Below are 25,190 nucleotides of genomic sequence, written 5' to 3'. Positions count from 1 at the left end.
TTTGCCGGTAGTTACCATCACTGTATTTGTAGAGAAATAAAATTTTCTACTGCAGTTAGATAATAGACAAATAAATTATTTTAACTTATTTAATAAATAAATTTTTTCACATATTATTACATTGTTGTGTGGGTTCAGAAATTAAGGAATACACAACGTGGTTTAACTGACTCTATTTACTATTTAACTCAAAAACTTAATTATAAATTTGCACAGATGCCCAGAAAACCCATGGTTTTTGGGCTTCTCTCTCCTGTTGTTTCCCCATTACTGAGGATCGTGATTTCTTCCAATATTCCTAACAATGTTTCTCCATTGGTCTCTATCTTCAGCTGCTCTAAGAGCTTCGCAGAATGAAGATAGGGCTTTTTGGGCTTGCTTAACAACAAATATTATTTCGGCAATGGTTTTTGAAGTAGCTGGTACCTAGGAGTGACTCGTTTTCTGTAATTTTATGAAAGTTCGATACAAAATCAGTTCATCCAGAGCACCAGGTGCCTCAGAGATCAGTGCCAACATGTTCAGCAATCCCAAATCCTAGTAATGAGTTTGCATGTGAGTAATATTGCGAAAAAGTTATAATTTAAGCAAAAATATTTAGTATAATTTTTCTTAGTAAGACAGGGGGGTTTCGTTTTGATTCAGAGCAGACCACAGACCTTTCTGAAGATCTCAATAGGGTGAAATGTACGTAAGAGGATGGTGGATGCCTCTAAAACACAATGAAGTATTAACTATTTTCCATTTTCTCTAGTTTTACTCCTATTCTGAGTACAAAGAACCAAAATTCGATGGAATTTTACCTAGATAAATTGAGGGATTGTGTAGTGCAATCTTATAGCGTCAAATTTGACCGGAGCATTTTGGCATGGCTGTTTTTTTATATAGTCAGTTGTTCCAAAGCTTATTAACAAATGATGTGCCAGCTGGCCCAAAACCAGGGCATAAAGTGAAAAAAACCAGGAAAATTAGGTAATAATAACAATAATTACAATGTAAGTTATCAATCGAAGTAGCACAGAAAACGACAATAAATATCGGCCCATACCACTAGATTGACAACAGGTGGAATACTTTCTTTGGTTACAACCTCCCGAGATTTTCAAAAATTATAAATCATACATGATAATTCTTATTGTGGTTTTCTGTGCTACTTCGATTGATAACTTACTTTGTTTTTCGGTAGATGGCACTAGTACATCCGTGGCATTTCGTTCTTTGCAATTCGGAAAGGCCCAAAGTATGATACCTGGGGAAATCGGAGAGAAAAGGATATGGGACTACTGATTAGGAGGAAAAAACCTCCGAAACCGGTATAGACTCTTCCTGCACTCTCCGATTTAACCAGAGTATTATGCAGCTGCTGCATTTTCGTGTTGCAAAGAAATTGAAAATGTTTATACATTTTAAAATAATTACACTTTTATAAAAAAGAACTTTTTATAATACCACGTTTTTATTATTTATACGACCACAATATAAAAAGTATCGAACCCGACCCGCCTGGGTGAAAGCCAGGAGCCAGGTATTCTAACCACTAGACCATTATATGGATTTAAAGCATGTAGATAAATATTTGACATAAAAGTTGTAGGTTTTTTTCCATCTACTTTCATATTATTTTTTCTTGGCTAAAAGCCCCGGAATCGCGCCAGCTGACAGACATTTTCGTTATTAGACAAGTACTATCTACCAAAATAAAATCATAGAATCCGTGACAAAATCATCATAAAAATTTGACACTACCTCCGAGACTATTAGATTCCTCTTGTCTGATTTATTAATCGTTCATCTGCCTTATTTTGTATGATTTTGCTTATAAGACAGTTTTTTTTCTTGGGTTTGTATTTTGACGTCATTTATTGCATCTGTCGATAAGATGTGAGTTAGTATCTCACCTTTTTTTATTGCATCTTTGGCCAACTCATCCACTTTCTCATTACCCAGTATACCGGCATGCCCATAATGATCATATCATTATTATTATTAATATACATTAACATTTTTTACTTCTATTTTTCATTATATTATTCATTTTTTATATTCAATTATTTTTTTTTTCTTTTTTGTTATTTTTTTTTTTGTTTTTTCTTTTTTTTTTTCATTACGGTAAGATTAAAACCCGATTCAACCTCTCGGAGGTTATTAGTCTTCTTAATGGTTCATGTTTTATTTTTTTTTTATACTTATAATGTTTTTACATTTTTTTTTACAATATTTATCTGCTTCTAAATACAGATAGTTAACCATAGCTACTCATATTTTCTCACTAGGTTGTAACATACATAAGAGTATGCTAGTTGCCTCTGAAACCTTATGAAATATTAACTGTCTTTCATTTTCATTTTAAAAATTTATTATTTTTCACCACTTCGAAACACAGTTTGGAAAATACATTTTCCCGATTCAATAATGCAATTTTAATTTTGACACCATCTCTTCAGTTCACAAAATTTGCCAGTGCTCTTACAAATCCGATTGAGATCCACCTAACTGCAAAAAATTGTTAGGTTTTGGGCGTTTTATTGCTCCATTGCTTCGCCTAAGTGGCTTCAAGAAAATATGAACTTATTTCTCTGATTTTTGCACCGACATGCTCGTGATACTGAAGTGTCTCTGCTATCAGCACTGCGTTAATAGCATATCTAAGATTGTTAATTACAATGAAGTTGATTTTAATAATTATGAATTTAAACAATTAATAAATATTATCAATAATGAATATTTACGACATTTAACGAATATAAAATGTACTGTTTTTTAACGCTTTGAAATTTGCGATTTATATGATCTATATAAAAAAACTTCATCCTAAATAATCTTAATAAATCTAAAAAAGTAAACGTAAAATTATATAAAGTAGCTCTTCATTTAAAGGATGTGATGGGATCAGATCATTTTCCAGTTATTATCGAAATAGACAAACATTTATATCCAAATGATACAACTTTCAACCCTAAGACTAAATGGAATCTACGCAAGGCAAACTGGGATATATACGAAGATACAGCGTGTACATTTTTTACCGAAAACCATCCTGAAGATAATACAACGCAATCTAAATACGATTTTTTAATAGAAGAATTAACGCTGCGGTCTCAACAAAAACATGAATACTGTGTTTTTTGTTGTGTTGTTAAGCAATTGCTCTTCTATGAAGGTATTTTAAGAGGACGAAGCTCTGATGATGGCACGTTATGTGTTGAAAGTACTTAGCTGATATAAAAGATATTTTTTACACACTATCAAAAGTTTTTTGAAAACATACACCTGTTTGCCGTTTTGACCTATTTAGAAGTGTGTACAAGTCTTGCAGTCTTTTCCAATTTAAATGAAATTGACTTTGCATTAGATAATAGAAAAAATACCTCTTCTGGATATGATCAAATTCGATATCCTATGCTTTCTCATTTACCAATGAATGCTAAAATATTTTTAACCCAAATAATGAACGACATTTGGATACGCGGTGAAAGTATCGAAGAGTGGAAAAAAGTTATTGTTGTGCCTATTCTGAAACCCGATAAAAACCCAGATGAAAGCGAATCATACAGACCCATTTCTTTGCTACCATGTATATTAAAAATGTTTGAAAGGATTGTCAAAAACAGATTGGAATGGTGGTTCAAGAACACAAATGCTTTTCCTCAAAGTCAGTACGGTTTTAAAATAAATTATGGCACTGGTGATGCTGTTGGTCAACTGGTTACAGATATACAGCTGTGTCTTTCTCGAAATGACTACCAAGCTTCATTATTTCTTGATATAAAAGGAGCTTATGATAGTGTAGACTGGACTATACTACGAAATAAAATGATCAACTTACAAATTCCAGAAGAAGTAGCAAACACCATACTTAAACTCTACATAAGTAGATCAGTAGCGATCAGAAAAGATAACGGCATCATTTCTGAATATCGTTTGGTAACAAAGGGTTTACCTCAAGGATCGGTTTTATCACCATTACTTTTCAATATATACACCTATGATTTACACAATATTTCACCTAATGCAAATATGATTCAGTACGCTGATGATTTCGTCTTTTACACACATGCAAGAAGTTATGATAAAAGTTTACAAAGTTTGAATACAGCAGTTACACCTTTCATCCAGAATATAAGTAATCTAGGTTTTGATTTATCTCCGCATAAATCAAAAGTGGTCATTTTTACCCGACACAATATTCCAAATTGTACGACCATACAGCTGAATGATATTAATTTTTCTTTAACCAACCAAATAAAATATCTCGGAATCACTCTAGATAAAAAATTAACCTTTAGAGCACACATTGAAGAAATTTTACAAAAATGTAGTAAGGGATTAAACTTCTTGAAATGTATTATGAGGACATGGTGGGGGGCGGAACCCCAAACAGCCTTGACTTTTTATAAATCATATATAAGGTCCATTATAGATTATGGCAGCTTCTTATACGGCAGTGCTAATAATAACTTATTAAAAAAATTAGATACTTTACAAAACAAAGCTTTGTGACTCTGCATTGGTGCAATGAAATCAACTCCAATTGAACCGTTCAGAGTAGAAACTGTGGAACCTCCATTAGAGCTGAGAAGGCAATTATTGGCAGAAGTAGAAACTGTGGAACCTCCATTAGAGCTGAGAAGGCAATTATTGGCAGAAAAAATGATAATCAAGTGCAAAGTCAAAAATTCATCACTTACTCAAAAGATCTCCACCCTAAATATTCAGGACCTTACAGTATCATACTGGTCTAATAGAAACTCGCCTCCTATATGTGAAGGATTTAGAAACTCAATAGACTTCTCCCCTACAACAGTTAAGGTCAACTTAGATGTTTTATTGTTGAACATTCAGGTAATTATACCTAGATATTCTGAATTAAGATATCTCAATAATGAAATAATCAATCAGCTATTAAACAAATATCAAATGTATTGTAATGTAAAAATCAATCAGCTATTTACACAGATGCATCAAAAGATCCTTATGGCACACGTGCGGCGTTTATTGTCCCACTGCAAGTACAACGCAGATTTAAATTGAGTAGAAAAACATGCATTTTTACAGCAGAAGCGTTTGCGATTTTGAAAGCTATAGAATTTATAATGGAAAATAACATTTCATATTCCATAATTTTTTCTGATTCACTTTCGGTTTTAAATAGTTTACAATCACATTTACAAATCAACTCCGCATATAGTCATCCTTACATAGCCAAAATAAAAACTTTGCTCTCTCAAATGCAAAAAACTAGAAAATTTATTTTTGTGTGGGTGAAAGCACACTCAGGTATCACATTCAATGAACAAGTTGATAAAGCGGCTAAAGAAAGCATACAGTTGGGAGAAGATGATACACCCTTATTAACATTAGATGAGAGAATAAATATTGCTAAGGATAATTTATATAAAAAATGGTCTAAACAATATAAACATTTTATTTTGACAAAAGGCACAAGATATACGTTGCTAGAACCCGATATTCGAAAAAATTACTGGTTTAAAAATTACGATTATCCGAGAAGTTCCATAACAACCATATCTCGGATGAAATTTGGACATGCTTGCTATTCGGCACATTTATACAAAATAAAAATAACTGATAACAATATTTGTGATATTTGCAATGAAACGGCGGACTTGGATCATATATTTTTTATTTGTAAGAAGTACACACATCAGTCGGACATTCTTACAAAAAATTTAAGAAGTTTACGGTCCTTATAATGTTATGTATCTTTTGGCACTGAGTGATAAACGTATTTTTGATTTTATTTTGTTTTTCCTATATGACTGTAAAATTAAGTTATATAATGACTAGATTAGGCTTGTAACCTTAAATGTCTTTCCTTTTGATTGCCTACATGCCTACCTTACCGTGTGGGGTGGGTATATAGGTAATCAATAATTATTAAGAAAAAAGAAAAATCCTTGAATGAGAAAAGTGTGACCCTTGTCCTTATCCTAAAATTTTTATTAAGATTAATTTAGCAAAAATTCACTTTGAAAATAAAATGTTTATTATATCTATTCTTAACAAAAAGGTCGGTCAGACTTAGATAACCTTAACTTAGATTAGTAATTAGATAGTTTAGATAAGATATATATTATGTTTATGTATGTACTATTTACTTTGTTTCTGGCCGCATGGTCTAATCCTAAAGCCAATAAAAAAAATCTTCATTTAATAAAATACTTTTTGGCAACTTGCTTATAATCAATGGATATGAAAATTATTAAAATAAATAAACCATTATCTTTTTTATCGCAAAAAAAGTTTCAAAAGATAAAACAACCTTGTGGCGCCTCGAGTTCTAACCAAGTAAAAATAAATAGTCCAAGCTGTATGCTCTCCCCCGTTAGGTATAAATGGAAGAAAAAATGGATATTTTCAAGTTGTTTAAAAAAATTATTTAAACAATTTTCCGACCGCAATACCTCCTGGCACCCCGTGGATTTGTTGTAAGGGCCTCTTTTTGAGTAAGTTTGTGCAAAAAAACGAATCGTATTAATTTACCTAACGGGGCGAGCATACAGCCTGGAATAAAAATAATCTATGATACTCTGACAATTATATGTTTGCCCATTGTTTCTTGTCTGTCCTCTTCGTATCCCTATCATAAATTATTATAGGGCAGTCAATGAGGGTAATTGGCTCCGAATTCCATCCTACGACTTCGATTTACTTGATATTTTCACATAAGTAGGTAATAGATCAATAAACCAAGTCTACCCTATGCCGATGTGCGCTTTTATCTTGGGGGTGGTTCCCACCCCTTCTCGTGGGTGAAAAATGTTTTGGTTAAAATAGCCACTGATGAGACTAGAGAACCTCATTTTAAGCAAAAACTGTCCTATATTTATTTTTTAACAACTCAATACTTTTTAAGTTATTCGTGGTTGAAAATTGGTCATTTTCATTGAAAAATGACACCTTTTCGGACGGATTTTTGCGAATACAGTCGAACCCGCTTATTAGAATAGCCTTCGTGCCAAGCAAAAATATTCTTATAAGCGGGATATTCTAATAACCGATCATTGGCGGATGGTGAAATAAATGTACCTACCAAATATACGTTATAATAGTACATACTATGTCAATATGTATATGCATATGGTTTTAGGTCTATTTATATCAATAAAAATTTATAATTTATTTACAAAAATCATTACGAAACGATTAGACAATATATAAGGATCCCGCGTATGAAAAAAGTTGATTAATAGAAAGCTGAAAATTTGTTAATAGCTTAAGGGTGTCTAGTCGGACAAACTTTGATATATGGGAACACTGGAACAGGGGAAGTTTTAATTGTGGAACAGGTTAAAAATTTGGAACGGTCAGACCACAAAAACGGCACATGTATTTTTCCTACAGAACAGACTTAAACTCTCCGAACAGAGATTGAACTCTCATGCAAAAATCAGACTGCTATTTATCACCAAATGGGCGTTTTAATGAGTGGAACATGTAGAACATGTCAAATGACAGGAATTATGACAGGTGATAAATAGCAGTCTGAGTTTTGCATGAGAGTTTAATCTCTGTTCGGAGAGTTTAAGTCTGTTCTGTCGGACAAAATAAATGTGCCGTTTTCGTGGTCTGACCATTCCAAATTTTTAACCTGTTCTACAATTAAAACTGCCCCTGTTCCAGTGTTCCCATACATCAAAGTTTATCCGACTAGACACCCTTAACCTATTAACAAATTTTCAGCTTGCTATTAATCAACTTTTTTTCATACGCGGGATCCAGACCTAATAAATTGGAATTGGGTTTTAGAAAAGACCCCCAAACAAACAATCAACTATTGGTAATAAATAATCTTATAGAAAAATGCTGTTTCTAAAAACATCCAAGTGTGTGGCAATGTACCTATAGAAATTTGTAGACAAATGAAATTATTTTATGACCTTGTCGGCATACGATTGAATTTTCTGTGGGAGAGAAGCGTTTACTCATCATAATACAGTAATAAAGTGTTTATTAGGTAGGTACCTGAGAAACCGTAATAATATACAAAACGACAAACCATTAGATCAGGCAAATTTAAAATTTCTAGGAAATTGTACATAAAAAGTTATTTGTTGACTTGAAACATTTATTCGAAAAAGCGGTATTAGGTTACTAAACCATATTACAATAAACGGATAAATTTATTAAAGGGTAAATGGAAACGTTTTGGGACCTCGAATTTATATTACATAAACCGGGATATTCCTATAACCGGTACTCTAATAAGCGGGTTCGACTGTACCTTCAAAAATCTATGCATCTAACAAAAAAAAAACGATATAAAATATTTCTGTAGGTTGCAAGAAAACACAGAAAGTCGTTCCTTCATAAATTTTCTAGTTAAAATACAAAGAGGGATATGGTAGGTAAGAAGAGTTTGTTTTTTGCTGCATGCTCAAATCGGTGTATTCAAATTGAAATAACAGAGAAACTGTCGATTTTAGGTGTATAATGATACTAATAACTTTTGTAGTGCTTCAAAAGACCTTTAAAATGAGCAATAGTAAATGTCGATTACATTCAAACTAAGCGAGATATTCTGCAAAAAAGTTGATGACTAATGTATTTTAAGAAGAAATGAGAAGTATATTTAACCCCTCATCCATCAGAATTTAAATACATCGTTTTCCTTCTACAATACTTTTTATTATAGTGTTATTTCTATGTTCAAAAAGTTGGACTGGATTAAAATGAATGGTTTTTGAAAAAAATAAGATCAAAGTATAGAGCGCATTTTTAAATTTTCTTAAAAATCTTCCTTTTCCTCCATTTAACTCGAAAAAGATTAGAGATACGAAAAAAGATACCACACAAAAATGTAGGGCTGTTTTAGGTAAAAATTTCATTTTTATTTTTCATTACTGCATCTCTTATCATTTTCAAGTTACATGGAGAAAAAGAAAGATTTTTAAGAAAATTTAAAAATGCTCTCTATAATTTGATCTTTTTTTTTTTTCAAAAACCATTCGTTTTAAACCCGTCCAACTTTTTGAACATAGAAATAACACTATAATAAAAGGTATTGTGGAAGGAAAACAATGTATTTACATTTTGGTGGATGGAGGTTAAAATTACTTCTCATTTTTTCTTAAAATACATTAGTTATCAGTTTTGTTTGCAGCATATCTCGCTTAATTTTAATGTAATGGACCTTAAATATAGCTCATTTTAAAGGTCTTTTCAAGCACTACAAAAGTTATTAGTGGCATTACACATCTAAAATCGACCGTTTCGCTGTTATTTTAAGTTGAATACACCAATTTGAGAATGTACCAAAAAACAAACTATTTTCACTTTGTCTCTTTGTTTTTTTATAACCTACAAAAATGTTTAATATAGTTTTTTTAGTTAGATGCATAGTTTTTAAGGAATTCGCAAAAAACCGTTCGAAAAGGTATTATGTTTCAATGAAAATGGCCAATTTTCAACCACGAATATCTCAAAAAGTATTGAGTTTTCAAAAAAAATATATAGAACAGTTTTTGCTTAGAATTAGGCTCTCTAGCGAATTCCGTGGTAACTTTAACCAAAAAATTTTCCACCTCTAAGCCAAGCCGCACACCAAAGAAACATGAAACGAAAAACATGAAACATGAAACGAAAAACATGTTTCATGAAACTAAAACACTGCTAAACAAATCTCAAAGTCCGCCTACCAATGAAACGAGTGTGATTCATGCTCATGACACATTTTTATTTTCGGAGAGTTTCATAAATGGCCGGACGTATATTTGCTTAGCAGTGGTTTATTTCCATGAAACGTAATTTACGTTTCATGTTTCTTTGATGTGCGATCGGGCTAAGAAGGGGTGGGAACTTGGGAACCACAAGATAAAAGCACACATCGGCATAGGGTAGGCTTTGAATTAGGAGATAAGTAGAGGCTAGAATAGTAGAACAGTAGGATAGAATTCGGAGGAAATATCCTATTCTTGCTCCCATTGCTTTTCCCACGTCCCACGTCCGTCTGTCTGTCTGTAATCACAACTCCTCCGTCAATATACCAGCTAGAATGACAAATGAGATGTCAAATGAAAGCTTATAATCGAAGGATGGTACTAAAGGTGAGATATTTGACCTAGGCTGTTTGTCGGTCGGTCTGTCCGACCGCGAATATAACTCCTCCGTCATTATACCAGGTAGAATGACAAATGAGGTGTCAAATGAAAGCTTATAATCCAAGGATGGTACTAAAGGTGAGAAATTTGACCTAGGCTGTCTATCCGTCCGACTGCGAATATAACTCCTCCGTCACTATACCAGGTAGAATAACAATTGAGGTGTCGAATGAAAGCTTATAATCCAAGGATGGTACTAAATGTGCGAAATTTGACCTAGGACTTCCAGTTTTAGAAATGCGAAGAATACCAGAAGTACTGTTTTAAAGTCACCGGAATAGTACACGTGTTATATTATTCGACGCTACTTTGCAAGAAGAGAACAAATATATACTTCCGGTTTCATGACTGTCTGTTCATCTGTCTTTCCGTCCGCGAATACAACTCCTCCATTATTAATACAGATAGAATGACGAATGAGATGTCGAATGAAAGCTTATAACCCAAGGATGGTAATAAAGATGAGAAATTTGACATCGGACTTCCGGTTTTAGAGTTGCAACCGTATGAACTGTTCTAAAGTCACCGAAATAGTATAACCGATTATATCATTCGACGTGCCTTAGCAAGATAAGAAAAAATTTTGGATTTGAGATTTTGGGAACCACGGGCACCCATATAAAAAATTTCAGGTGTGGGGGGGCAGACGTAAAGATGTTGCACATTATATTTTGTATACTTTGGATAACCATATATAGTTAACAGTACCCGAAAAATTAGGGGGGGCACGCCCCCCCCTGCCCATGGGACACGCCCATGCATGTAACACATCAATCGAAACGTATTGAAAAGTTGAGTTTTAATCTTTAGTTCCTGTTTTGAAGTCATTTCTGTTTAAACAATGATCACCCGAAGTTTAGTCAAAATTACTCAAAATTAGTAAAATCGTATATCGATCGACGCAAAGTTACACGAAGCTTTTAAATATCGACTTCCAGTTCTACTTCCGATTACTTTGGGTGAAAACCTAGGACTTACGAAGTCCAATTACTTGTTATTATTGAGTCTTAAAGCACATGATATACATATTCATAATTAGAAACATTTCGACAGGGGACAGGATAATAATAAATGATTTTATGTATATGTGAGTCAATCCAAAAGTGATAAATGGGGGCCTTTTTTTCTTCCATATCATAACGGTTTTATTTATCTGAAGTTTTCTTTGCATTTTCACTTTATTTTTTATGCTTACTTTAGCCTGACTGTAAATACTATCAAGAATCTATGATACAACAAATCTTGTTATTATAAGTACATTATTGCTAGGGTTGATTTTAATAATTTGTGTTTTATGGTAATATTTTATTTTAACAAATGTGTTTACAGATATTTTCAATTAATCGTTTAAAAAAGCTATTACATATAATTACCAAGATTTGCATATGGTTTACAACGTCCATACAAAGTCTATAATACTGACGTTAAAACGGATAAACGAACAGCTGATATCAGTATAATGCTGATTTATTTTAAAAACAATCAACTCATTAACAGTTCTAATTTTAGATTTCAACGTTATTCCCAAAAGCATTAAAAATATCTGAAATTTGATAGCCAGAAACCTACGTCCGTACAATATACAGTCGGAAAAATGAAAGAATACCCATGAACGCTCACATCAATCACTTATTTTGTATTTGCTATCTTTTTCTATAACAAACGTTTGTTATTTATAGAAAAAGCCAACAAATACAAAATAAGTGATTGATGTGATCGTTCATGGGTATTCTTTCATTTTTCCGACTGTAGATACCGTTGCACGTCAACTGCGTCATAGCACGTGACTTCACATAATACCAACACGAAATATTTAGGTTGATAAGTTTTTTCCTTTTTAGAATCGCTTAGCCGAGTACACTGGAATTATAGCCACTATACTAAATTTACAATCAATATGCAGTAGAAATAAATAAACCAAGACACGTTAAATGCTACTAGGAGCACTCCCGAATCATAATTTACAATGTTTAAACTTTGGAAATCATGATTTGGGATTCACAATGTACAGTCTGCGGCAAAATAAACAGTACCTACTGAAATGAATATTGAAATGTTTAGGATTATTTATATATCTATAATACATGATATAGCCTTGCAAACATCATTCACGACGACGTACGTTCCCGATAAAACAGATGTTAAAGATGCCATCTGGCCAGTGGCGGATCTACGGGGAGGGAAAATGAGGAACTGTCCACCCTAACAAGGTCCAAAATTAAAGAAAAAAAATTGTTCAAACATAAAAATATATTAGCTCACATGAAACCGAAACCAGAGAAAGACAAATTCAACCCAATAAACACGCTAGTTAGGAAAATTAAAGGAACTTAATACTTATAAGTTATTTTTATGTCTTTTATGTAATCTGAGTTTATCTTTTTTATGTCTTTTGGTTGGTTTTTTATTGGAAGTTCCCCCCTAAAACAAATTTCCCCTCCCAAGGGAAATTTCTAGATCCGCCACTGCCTCTGACACGAAAAAAATCTTTAATTTTAGTCCTTAATTCCGAAATGGCAAACGGTGACCCCTTCAGCATTCCCCATGTTTACGCATCTGGTGGCGTTAGTTATGGTGAGTGGAAGTTCCAAAAATGATCACACATTATTCGAAGAGACTCTCTGGCAGTGTGACAGCTTATCTTGTCCTGCTGAAACCACTGTTGATTTTAAGCTTGGACCATTTTCGTGACCTTTTCCGTATGGCCGAAAATAGTATTCCATTATAAAAAAATTTTCTGCAAAACTGAAAACCATCCTGAAGTATCTAGCATTAACTTGATATTGACAAACGTTATAACAACGTTAAAAAACCACTCAATACGGTTCGTCACATGAGATACAAATTTGAGACATACGAATTGCAGTACTGTTTATTTTGCCGCATACCGTATATACATTGTAAATTATGATTCAGGAGTGCTCCTAGTAGCATTTAACGTGTCTTGGTTTGCTTATTTCTACTGCATCTTGATTGTAAATTTAGTATAGACATATTTTATTATACAGGGTGTTCCGAAAAGATTGGTCATAGATTATACCACAGATTCTGGGGTCAAAAATAGGTTGATTGAACCTCACTTACCTATATACAATAGTGCACACAAAAAAAGTTAGAGCCCTTTGAAGTTACAAAATGAAAATCTTTTTTTTTTCATATATCGAAAATTCTCAGAGATTTTTTATTGAAAATGGACATGTGGCATTTTTATGGCAGCAACATCTTAAAAAAAATTAAAGTGAAATTTGTGCAGCCCATAAAAATTTTATGGGGGTTTTGTTTCCTTAAACCCCCCAAACTTTTGTGTACGTTTCAATTAAATTATTATTGTGGCACCATTAGTTAAACACAATATTTTTAAAACTTTTTTGCTTCTTAGTACTTTTTCGATAAGCCAGTGTTTATCGAGATAATTTGAATTTTGTCGAATCCACCACATATTTGTATATGGTTAAGTACAATTGTAGAGATCTGTTAATAATCTGAAAATTTATTTATAATTTACATTTTTAGCTATATTTTGAAAAAGAAGCTACATCTCGATAAAAGGTGACTTATGAAAAAAAAGACTAAGAGGCAAAAGTGTTTTTTAAAAACACTGTGTTTAACTAATGGTACCACAATAATAGTTTAATTGGAACGTACACAAACATTTGGGGGGTTTAAAGGAACAAAACCCTCATAAAATTTTTATTAAATTTTGTATCTGGGACTTTTTTCTTTTCTGTTATTTTATTGTTGAACTATAGTCAATCATCAATTTCTTTTTATTTTAGGTTTATTCTTATGAGAAGATTTTTTGCTCTCTCCGGAACAGTCTTCCTTTTGCGATGTGTTACTATGCTCATAACGTCCCTAAGTGTTCCCGGATCTCACCTACAGTGTCAGCCAAAAATATACACCACACAAGCCAAAGGAATTTTTGGAGATCTAGCTAGAAAATTGTCGCAAGCTTTTGTGATTTGGAGGGGAGCCGGAATGTCCATTAGAGGTGTTCGAACATGTGGAGATTACATGTTTAGTGGACATACAGTAGCTTTAACTATGTTGAATTTTTTCATCACTGAGTGTAAGTATGCATATAAATGTGCCTACGGTTTTTTACTACTAAAATACGCTTACGTCATTCGAGATTTCTGACGCCAGAGCGTTGCCAAAACATTCTTCTTCTTCTTCTTCTTCTTCTTCCTTAAGTAATCCAACTTTGGACATAGGCCTTTCTCAATTCAATTCAGTGTTTTCTTCTTTGCGCCACTTGTTTCCAGTTGTATCCTCCAATCTTCTTAATGTCATCAGCCCATCTCATTTGTGGCCTTCCTCTGCTTCTCCTACCTAACCACGGTCTTCATCGTTGTATTTCGTGATTCCATCTTTTATCCTTCAATTGGGAGTGTGTCCTGCGAAGCTCCATTTTAATTTGGCAGCATGTTCTTGTGAAGTTGGGGGTTGCAACGAAGACACTACCCCGAACAAACAAACTTAAACTTTTTCCATAAAACAAAATCAATGGGAAAGTCCCCGTAGCTGGCTGTATACCATAGTTAAAAAACCATACTGAAGTAAAAACTTCTTTTGTATATTGGTATAAAAAGTTTTATTAAAAAACATAAAAGTCCTCCAAAAGGATTTGCAAAACGTTTTCAATCTGAATCAGATCATCCTCAGTGCGTTCTGCTTCATAAAAGAAACTAGCAACTTATTTAAAAAGGAGTTGGTGGAGAGTTGGTCTGTGTCTATTGAACTGGCAAGAACCACGAGTTCTTAACGAGCAGGGAACCATGTTGCCCTTTGAGCACTCCTAGCACATTTCATCTTGTAACATCGACTTGGAGTCGCTACAAATATCACTTAATTATTATGTAAACCATTATATCGATGTAACCTTTTTAAATAAGTTGCTAGTTTCTTTTATGAAGCAGAACGCACTGAGGATGATCTGATTCAGATTGAAAACGTTTTGCAAATCCTTTTGGAGGACTTTTATGTTTTTTAATAAAACTTTTTATACCAATATACAAAAGAAGTTTTTACTTCAGTATGGTTTTTCCATAAACTTTATTTTTATATACTTAAATGTACAATTAAATTACGTACGACTTGAGATAGGTCTGGGATAACCCATTGCCCCGGAGGTAACTAGATCGCCTGACTACGCGAGTGAGAGTTGTAACAACAACAACGTATTGCAACAGTGCAACCATACAAAACAGTGCAACCATATATTACCATATATGGTATTACAAATAAGTGTAGTAAGAATGACGTTTGCTTTCTTTGCAGTCTTTCAAATGGGTTTAATACTTTGAACTTTGCTACTGTCGTAATAAATTATACAAATTGCAATTATAATATTATGACCTTATTTTTATAACAAAGGAATTAGGAAAATTCCGTGAGGCTTGTCGTGTACCATCACATTCTCCTGCATCTTTTACTTTGGTTTTGCTTGTAATCCATTTGTTTTTTTTTGTCTATAGGTCTCACTCTGAGCATTGATCTTTCCATCGCTCTTTGTACCTTTCTATTTTCTTTGTGTGTTCTATTTTAGTGTTTTTCAAGATCCAACTCAGTTTTCCAAATCCTGCCCACGCTAACCTTGTTCTTGTAATTTCGGTAGTTTGATTTTTTTTTGTTAACTTTCATTATCTGTCCCAGGTAGGTGTATTCGCTTACTGTTTCTAAATTCATGTCGTTTAACGTTATTTTTCTAATGTTCGGTGTATTCGTCATTATTTTTGTTTTTTCCAAGTTCATCTTAAGACCTACTTTTTCTGAAACTTGAAATAGTTGCGCCATCAACTTGTAGCGAATATTACAATGTCGACAGCAGATCTCAAATGACTTATTTTTCTTCCATTATCATTTATTCCTTTATCTACCCAGTTAATGTATTTGACCACGTCTTCCAGTCTCAGTGTGGATAGCGTTGGTAAAATAACGTCCCCTTGGAGAACTCCCTCTGTTGACTGGTATAGCTTTGGTTTTCTCATCTATTTGTATTTTTATTGTAGCTTTCTTGTAAATATTATGTATGAGCATTCTGTATCTGGAATTTATCCTGCAGTTGTTCTATCTATTTCCCAAAGTTCTATGGAATCGAATGCCTTTTCATAATCAACGAAGCCAAAGTATAAGTTCAAGTGATATTCACTGGCTTTCTCGATTAGCGTTCTGGCTGTAAGAAAATGATCCGGTGTACTGTAACCCTTTCGGAATCCTGCCTGCTCTACCGATTGATAGCTATCAAGCTTCGACGTTAACCTATTAGTTATTATTCTCATAACCAGTTTGTACATTTGGGATAGCAGGGAGATTGGCCTATAGTTCTGTAAGTCTCCCCTGTCTCCTTTATTGAAGAGAAGTATTGTCAAACTTTCTTTCCAATCATCTGGGACCTCTCTGTAAAGGCATTCGTTGAAAAGATTTTTCAATTCTTCGAGAATAATTTCACTCCCCTCCTTCAACATTTTGGCAAGTATTCCGTCTGGGCCCGGAGCCTTATTGTGTTGTGCCATAGCTGGTTTTATTTCGAAGGATCCTATATGAGGGAATACTTCTGATTTGACATTTATTATCTTTCTCTAAAGATTTTCTTTTGCAGTGTTATCTGGGTCTTTGTTTGAGGAATATAAATCACGGTAAAATGTTCGAGTATATTTTAGGATTTCGTTCTTTAAGCAAAAAGAAATTAGAAACTGAATATTTAGTTAAATACTTGTTAAATATTAATATCGTATAAATACCTTTCAAATCTATGAATTATTAAAAATTATAATAAAACCCAAATACATATGTTCAAATCAAGGTGTTTTAAGTCCGTCTTCTTAAAATCGGCAACGCTGAGCTCCAACGGTCCATAATATTTACGTAGCCCTATACTGCAAAGTGATTGCGAAACGCGCTATAGATAAGCCAATATGTTAAAATGTATATACTTAATCCCTTTTCTGCCAATTTTATTCAAATGGCACTGTTTTGTTTAATTTCCGTTTATTTTTCAGATACTCCAAGGTATATTTATTACCTTCACACTCTTTCTTGGATGATGAATATGTTCGGCATCTTTTTTATATTAGCAGCTCACGAGCATTATTCCATAGATGTTTTTGTAGCATTTTACATTTCCAGCAGACTATTTTTATACTACCATACTTTGTCCAATAATCAGGCATTAATGCAAAGAGATTCAACGAGAACAAGGTAAGTGAATTTTAATATTGGTTAACCAGACTCAATAATATGTTTTTGAATCGATTATTTCCATTAATATCAGTTAAACTTATAAAAGTATATAACTCATAACTTTAACAATAAAAATGATTAAATTAAAAAAATCTACTATCTAAAATAATCTAAGAACTGAAAAAATTACAAAAAAATAATTTAAAAAAAAAATTAAAGAAAAAAATAAATAAGAGGATTTAAACCTCCGAGGGGTTGAACCGGGTTGACACCTTATCGCAGTGACAAAAAAAAACAAAACAAAAAAAATACAAAAAGAGTGCATTTATTTTAAATAATTAACATTCATATTTTTATTTGTAAAATGTATACACTACGTGTTCTTGATAAACAATAAGTATAATATATTTATAATATGTATTAACATAGTATGTACATTAGCTGTAATGAGTAGGTAAAATAAGAAGTAAAATATTGTAATATTATTAAAATAACCATGTTTCATTAATTGGCAATATCTTTAATACATTTACTTTTGATTGAGATTGGCTGAAGGAGCAAAAAAAGCAAAAAAAATAACTTAATACAAAAGGGAGATAAAGAAAGGTATACTACTTTCGAAGTGTATAAAATATTTAAATTTACATTATTTCCCCAGAAGGTCAGATCTGAGCTACTTCCTTCTTTTGTATTCTTCATCAATAAACCTATCGTTTATTGACTCTTTAAAGCATCCTCTTCTTCACGTGGCATATCAGAATTATCCGACGTCAGCGATTACCATTGCGAAGGCTTCTCGATCTTCCGCAATATGGAATGATTGTGCTGCGTTTGATATCTGAGTCCATTCACGAATGTTTTTTAACCAAGAAACTTGTTTTCTTCCTACACCTCTACGGCCCTCTATTTTACTTTATAGGATATACTTATACAGTACGTAAATCGTTCAGCTGGACATAGGTAATATACGAGATTGAGATAATTGTGGCAACTGCGCTCTCTCGATGCCAATATGGTTGTTAGCATTAAGGGGCATTAACCTCAAAATTGACAATTCATTTCGGCTGCCACAAATAAACGTCAAAACATGACAATGTAGTAGCTAAATATTTTGGCCAAATGGGAAAACTGTGTCTGTTAAACTTAAAAATTAGTTTTTAATTTAAAAATATTTTAAAAATTAAAGTAAAATTATTAACTTATTAATCATAATCTTTGTTTTTGATTTATTTATGAACAGCCTTGCTTTCAAACTCACTCATTCTATTCGTTCTAACAGCTCTATTGCTCTGTTGCACCAGAAACTCGTACTCGAACAGAAGCTTCAACTAACACAGGTTAGCGCAGTTGCCACAATCATCTCAATGTATTTTCTCCATGTACAGCCGAACGATTTACGTACTTACGTATGAGCCTGTAAGGATCAGTTGTAATATTTTATATCGATTTCCCCTCACTATATTTCCCAGATAAGACATTTTTCGATGTGTAACAGTCTTTAGCAGTTCTCTGTCTTTGTTGCCCCTGCTTAGTACTTCTTCATTAGTTTTTTTTCTGTCCAAGGTATCTTCAGCAATCGTCTATGAATCCACCTTTCCAATGCTTCAATTCTTTTTATGATCGATACTTTTAGCTTCCCCACTTCTGCACCATACAAAAGTACAGACCAAACATAGCACTTAACCATTCTTTGACTTAGGGCCGGTTGTGCGAACGCTAATCAAGAAGTTGATTATAATCAATTAGTTCATTGTAATCAATTTTCTTGATGGGTATCAAATCGAGACATCAAAAATACATGTAATATACAAAAATTGTTTAGTATTATTGATTTGTAAGTAAAAACAAGAAATTAACATCAGAAAGAGATTAATTATGGTTTATTTTAGATTAAAACCAGCATAATAAAATAAATCAGTCAACGTAACCTCAAAATATGACATCTGTCAGAAGTACGTTTAATCAAATATAATTGTAATTAAATATTTGACAATGATCAGTAGATTCCATTTTTGATTAAGAAATGACTTAATTTGCATAAAAGTAGTTTTAGTCATTGCTATTCTACGTTTTATTTACTATGTCTGGATCTAGCTGGTCGGTTATCATAGTTCCTAAACTTCTTTAAAGCATACCCTTCTATAATGTATATTGTCAGCTATCTCTCGCGTCTTTTAGGAGGTCTTCGTAATGGAATGCTTGCAGCAATCTAATTCTATCCGTGCAGTGCGGCACGGATCAATCTAAATATTCTCTATATATGGCCAACTGTTGGCCATTGAAATCCAATATGTGAGGTTTTCTCCAAAAAATTCCAACCACGTGGGAAGAGTCCTCTGTTGCCCTATGTAACATCCAGGCATATCTAGAGCATCAGTTAAATTTTATATAAATATGTAACATAATCGTTTACATTTAAAGGGTTTTTACCCAACATATTTTGGTAGCTCAGGCATGCTACTTTTTGGCTTTTAGAACACTGATGATGGATTTCTTAATCCGAAAACGTTTTGTCTTATTGTGACCCTTATTTAGGGTATTTTAAACCTTTTACAACAAATCTAGTATGTTTTTAATTATAAATTTATGTATTTCTAGAGTTTGGTTTCCGCTGTTTTCCTATTTTGAGTCCAGCGTGGAGGGAATTGTACCCAACGAGTATGAAACACCAAAGCAGATAGTAGCAAATGTTATAAAGTTTGTCCACGGATTTTTCATTGATGTTAAGAAAACAGTATCCCAACCCTTGGTTACCGTTTCTTCTAAACCGGTTGTTCAAAAAAGTAGCAAAACAATGAAAGATAATAGTCGAAATTCCAAAACAAATATTAAGAATAGTGTAGATCCTGAAGAAAAGAAAAAGAAATGAATCGTTTTTGTTAAGGTATTTATGCAGGCCAGTCAAACTTTGATAGTTTCATAAACTTCTGCATTTTAGTACAAACAAATGTATATTCGGAACCATTTAATGTTCAATTTTATATTATAAATATTCTCTTTGTTTACTAGGCTGCTGTAATTATTAGTTTTTTTCTATTGTTCTTATCAAACTCACTTTTATTTACAGGCACACTTCAAACTTTTTCTCTAATTTGATATCTGCCATGTTACTTTTAAATTGACCTGTACCTACTGTGCATGTTAGAACTGTGTTCGAACTCAATAATCTAGTCTGAAAACGGTACACTTTCAAATGAGCTGTAGAGTACCCCCTTAAAATTTTGATAACTTTTCAAATGCAGATAGCCCACAAATAAGTAAGAAGGAAATAATATTTAGGAAAACATGTTTTCCCAAGAGAAATTAACAATATTGAATTTTGTTAATCAGCATCCTCTGTATCTGTTGCCGGCTGGAGCTAACATTTGTAATGTGCGTAAAATTATTTATTAAGTTTAGCTAAGTACTTTAGCAATAGCACATGTCATCATCAGAGCTTCCTATAAAGAACAGCCATAGAATTTTTTATACAAATAAGGTGGTTGAAGAAGTTTCTTAGAAGACGTCTTACAGGTCATAAATGTCTCATAGAAGAGTAATTGTTTAAATACAACATAATTTTTTTTTAATTAGATGCAGGGCTCAGCCTCTCATCTAAGATGAAAACCCTTTCAAATATTAAAATTTTTCAAATCTGATGTGATTAGACTACAATGGCTACCACATGGCAACAGAAACAGCTGTTACACTGGCATTTTTTACAACTTGTCATTTGCAATTTAAATATGCATTACTAATATATATGTCAAATGGTGACATATATATTAGTAATGCATATGGTGCCGAAACTTTAACATTGACAGCTACAACTTCTAAAATGCTGCAAATGGCTCAGAGGAAAATTGAAAGGTCAATGCTGAGTATATCGCTTCGTGACCTAGTTAGAAATGAAGACTTAAGACGAAGAACATGAGTTACCGATGTAATTTCCCGAATTGCCACCCTGAAATGGAACTAGGCCGGACACGTCGCCCGAATCAGTGATGGGAGGTGGACGAAGAGATTACTTGAGTGCAGGCCGAGATTAGACAAAGGAAGTAGAGGAAGACCACCTACTCGTTGGATTGACGATCTCAAGAAAATGTCAAGAAATTGGATGCAAAGTGCTCAAAATAGAGCACAATGGACAAAAATGAGGGAGGCCTATGTCCAACAGTGGACGCAAAGGGCTGGATGATGAAGATGAATATATATGTCGAGTCGGAATAGTTTCCGTAAACACGCTTCCTTCTTCATCATTTCTTAAAAATGCCAGTGTAACAGCTGTTTCCGTTACCATGTGGTAGCCATTGTAGTCTAATCATAGCAGATGTGAAAAGTGTTAATATTTGAAGTGGTTTTCACCCTAGATCAGAGGCCTAGCCCTGCATCTAATTAAAAAAAAAATAGTATGTTGTATTTGAACAATTACTCTTGCAAAAAAAAACTGAAAATGGTTATTCATTTTTAATTACTCTTGCATTTATGACCTGTAAGACGTAAATTTTTTCAACCATTTTATTTGTATAAAAAATTCTCTGTCTTGCAGTTCTTTAGATGAAGCTCTGATGATGGCATGTGCTATTGCTGAAAGTGCTTAGCTGAATTTTTGGTATTTTAATAAAAAGTTTTACACATTATCAATTTTTTTGAAAATATACACCTGTTGCCGGTTTGACCTATATTTAGAGATGTGTACAAGTCATACAGTATTTTTCAATATTTTTCCATATACAGTAAACGCCACCGTACTAGACACATGGGCAGGTACCTAATTGCTATGCATATGGGCTAATCCGGTCCATTCTCAGATGTGACTTTCAATCCCTGTCGTGTTACTGTCAAGAAACTATTCAAAATGATTGTTTTCCGTACAAAAAAATACATTAATTAATAGTATTATTACTCTGCTTTAAAATAAATTTATTCAAACCCCAAGAATATTAGAATATTTTAAAACTTTTACAACTTTAAGAAAATGACAGCTGATCTATTATTTGTCAACTTTCTAGGTTAATATTCAGTTTACATTTATTTTCTGACGTTCTAAACGTCACTAGACATAAAAATAAACATTGAAACAAGTGAAGGGTCCAGGACTGTAATAGCTCAATAGCTCATAGCTATGTATCTAGTATGTTGGCACTTACTGTATATCTGTGTCCCTTAAAGCCGTATTATTTTTTCCGCTTCAACATTGTTTATTTTTGATATTTCTTGACATTCGTATTTCTTTGTTCGTCTTTTTGTAGTATCTGTGGCTTCGGCTTGATGCCTAACTTTTACTCCACACTTAGATCTGAAAACACGAGTTAGGCGTGCCAAGTATTTTTGCATTTATTTAATATACCGAAAATAGCCCCATCCACGGAAGTCGTATGAATTGTCTAAGTATATTGTGATAGGATTGTCATTGTCCGTACTGCAGCAACTAGTCTCGCCAGCCCTTAGTCAGCATACAGTGGACTCTCGCTAAGAGTTGTGTGGAAATTGAAATACAATAATCTTCAGCTGGAAGGAACCTACGCTTGATATATTGAGTTATTCTGAATGTTGCCAAAAAGCTGCTGATGGGTGAGATTTTTTAAAGAAAAGTGTCGTATCTTGATCCATTTTGTTTGGGAAATGAGGATTATGGGTTTGTTCCTTTTTTATGGCTCTTAGTAATAGGACTATTCATAGCTGCTCATTTGTTTTGAACACTTGATCTATGAAGTATAATATATACAGGGTGTTTGGTAAAGAATGGGCCATAGCTTAACCTTAGATTCCTGAGGTTAAAATAGGTCGATTTAAGCTAACTTACCCTAGTACGAAAGTTGATAATAACGGAAATACAGGGTGTCAAAGTTAAACTTTTATTTTATTTATTTTTGAATATTTCCTGACAGGCATGGGACAACAACACGAAATTTGGTAAGTGGTGCTGGTACTGTACACCCTACTAAATTTTGTTAAACAAACGTTTCTGACTACTATTAGAGGCGTACGACGGGGGAACGTGAATGGTTGACCCTTCCCAAATTCTACGCCACTGGCGGAATTTCTATTTTAGTGCAATTTTTTGATTCTCCAATACTTTCTATGTAAATAACATACTCTTCATTCGTAACGATAAAGCCATTAGTTTTCGAGATATTTGAAGCTAAAAACGAAGGAGCATAATACATTAATCAAAATAAGTGTGCCTTTTCATTTTTAACTTCAAATATCTCGAAAACTAATGACTTTATCGTTACGAATGAAGAGTGTATTATTTGAATAGAAAGTATTGGAGAATCTAAAAATTATGCTAAAATAGCAGTTTCATCAATGGCGTAAAATTTGGGTAGGGTCAACCATTCACTTTCCCCTGTCGTACGTCTCTGGTAGTAGCCAGAAACGATTATTAACACAATTTAGTAGGGTGTACAGTGCCTACACTTTCTGCCAAGTATCACACGGATATGTCAAATAGTTTTATAGTACCGGACACACATAGTTCTTAAAGTTTTAAATACAGAATAAATTATTTAAATAAAAGAATGCTTTAAAGTAATTTGACATATCTGTGTGATACTAGGCAGAAAGTGTAGGCACTGTACACCCTACTCAATTATGTTAAATAATCGTTTATCGCTACTACCAAAGGCGTACGACAGGGGAAAGTGAATGGTTGACCCTTTCCAAATTCTACGCCACTGATGAAACTGCTATTTTAGCATAATTTTACTTTCTGTGCAAATACTATACTCTTCATTCGTAACGATAAAGTCATTAGAAAGTATTGGAGGATCAAAAAATTGCACTAAAATAGCAATTCTGCCAGTGGCGTAGAATTTGGGAAGGGTCAACCATTCACATTCCCCCGTCGTACGCCTCTGGTAGTAGCCAGAAACGTTTGTTTAACATAATTTAGTAGATTGTACAATACCAGCACCACTTACCAAATTTCGTGTTGTGTTCCATGCCTGTCGGGAAATATTAAAAAAAAATAAAGTAAAAGTTTAACTTTGATTTTCGGTATTTCGGTTATGATCAACTTTGGTACTAAGGTAAGTTAGCTTAAATCGACCTATTTTAACCTCAGGAATCTAAGGTTAACCTACGGCCCATTCTTTACCAAACACCATGTATAAACGTCATTAGGCTATGTCTATGTAATTGGGATATACCACTGACGTACGATGGATAATATATGTCATAGATGAAGTATTCCAAACAAATGGGCGGCGATAGCCATGAATAGCCCTATTCATGGCTTGTCTTAATTTGCTTTCCTGATAATAGGGCTTTTCATTCCAAGTCATGTATTTCGAGCTTCTGTTATATGTCGTATAATCCGTGTATATATTAATATTATACACATATTATACACCATTTGACAGAAGCTCGAAACAAATGACAATCGATGAAAAGCCCTATTGATACAAATAAATTGTAAGTAGTTTCACAAATCCATAATTCTATGTTGAAAACTCCAAAATGTATTTTATAGAGAGATTAAAGTTATGAAATGTTTACATTATCATCTTAATTTACATTATTGCAAATGACAGTCAATTTACTTTGTTAAAATAAACTGTCAAAGTTTGTACGAACCTGCTTTATATTGTGTTATTGTTTATTTATTTTATGCACCTGTTATTTTCCAAAATAAACCTATTCTAAATGAGAAATATTCAGTTTCGTGGGGTCTAAAATGGACGCATAACGTTCCAATATATGTTTTGTAGTTATTTACAGAAACCACTGAATGTCTTTAAAAACGTATATACACGCTCTGATCAAACTTCCTGACACGACAGATTTCGCCAACCATTCTAGTTGGGGTCAGCTCTATACACATCCCGACCAAACTATCTGACAAAACGTAAAATTATTAAAATCAATGGGAAAATCCCAATAGTTGGCTGTATACCATAATTT

General features: G+C 33.1%; 1 protein-coding gene across 1 annotated transcript in view; it reads left to right on the top strand.

The window, feature by feature from the left end:
• LOC126887184 (ceramide phosphoethanolamine synthase-like) overlaps positions 1 to 24,940 on the top strand; it is a 29,962-nt gene extending 5,022 nt beyond the window's left edge. Inside the window, exons 3-5 of the mRNA XM_050654574.1 lie at positions 13,898 to 14,190; positions 17,123 to 17,321; positions 19,902 to 24,940. Coding sequence (XP_050510531.1) covers positions 13,898 to 14,190; positions 17,123 to 17,321; positions 19,902 to 20,172 — 763 coding nt within the window. The 3' untranslated portion in view covers positions 20,173 to 24,940. The remainder of the gene's footprint in view (positions 1 to 13,897; positions 14,191 to 17,122; positions 17,322 to 19,901) is intronic.
• The last annotated feature ends 250 nt before the right edge of the window (positions 24,941 to 25,190 follow it).

This window comes from Diabrotica virgifera, chromosome 6 (assembly GCF_917563875.1).
Source record: "Diabrotica virgifera virgifera chromosome 6, PGI_DIABVI_V3a".
NCBI classification, from domain to species: domain Eukaryota; kingdom Metazoa; phylum Arthropoda; class Insecta; order Coleoptera; family Chrysomelidae; genus Diabrotica; species Diabrotica virgifera.
Note: the sequence above shows the minus strand (reverse complement) of the source record. Positions and strands in the feature narration are given on the sequence as shown.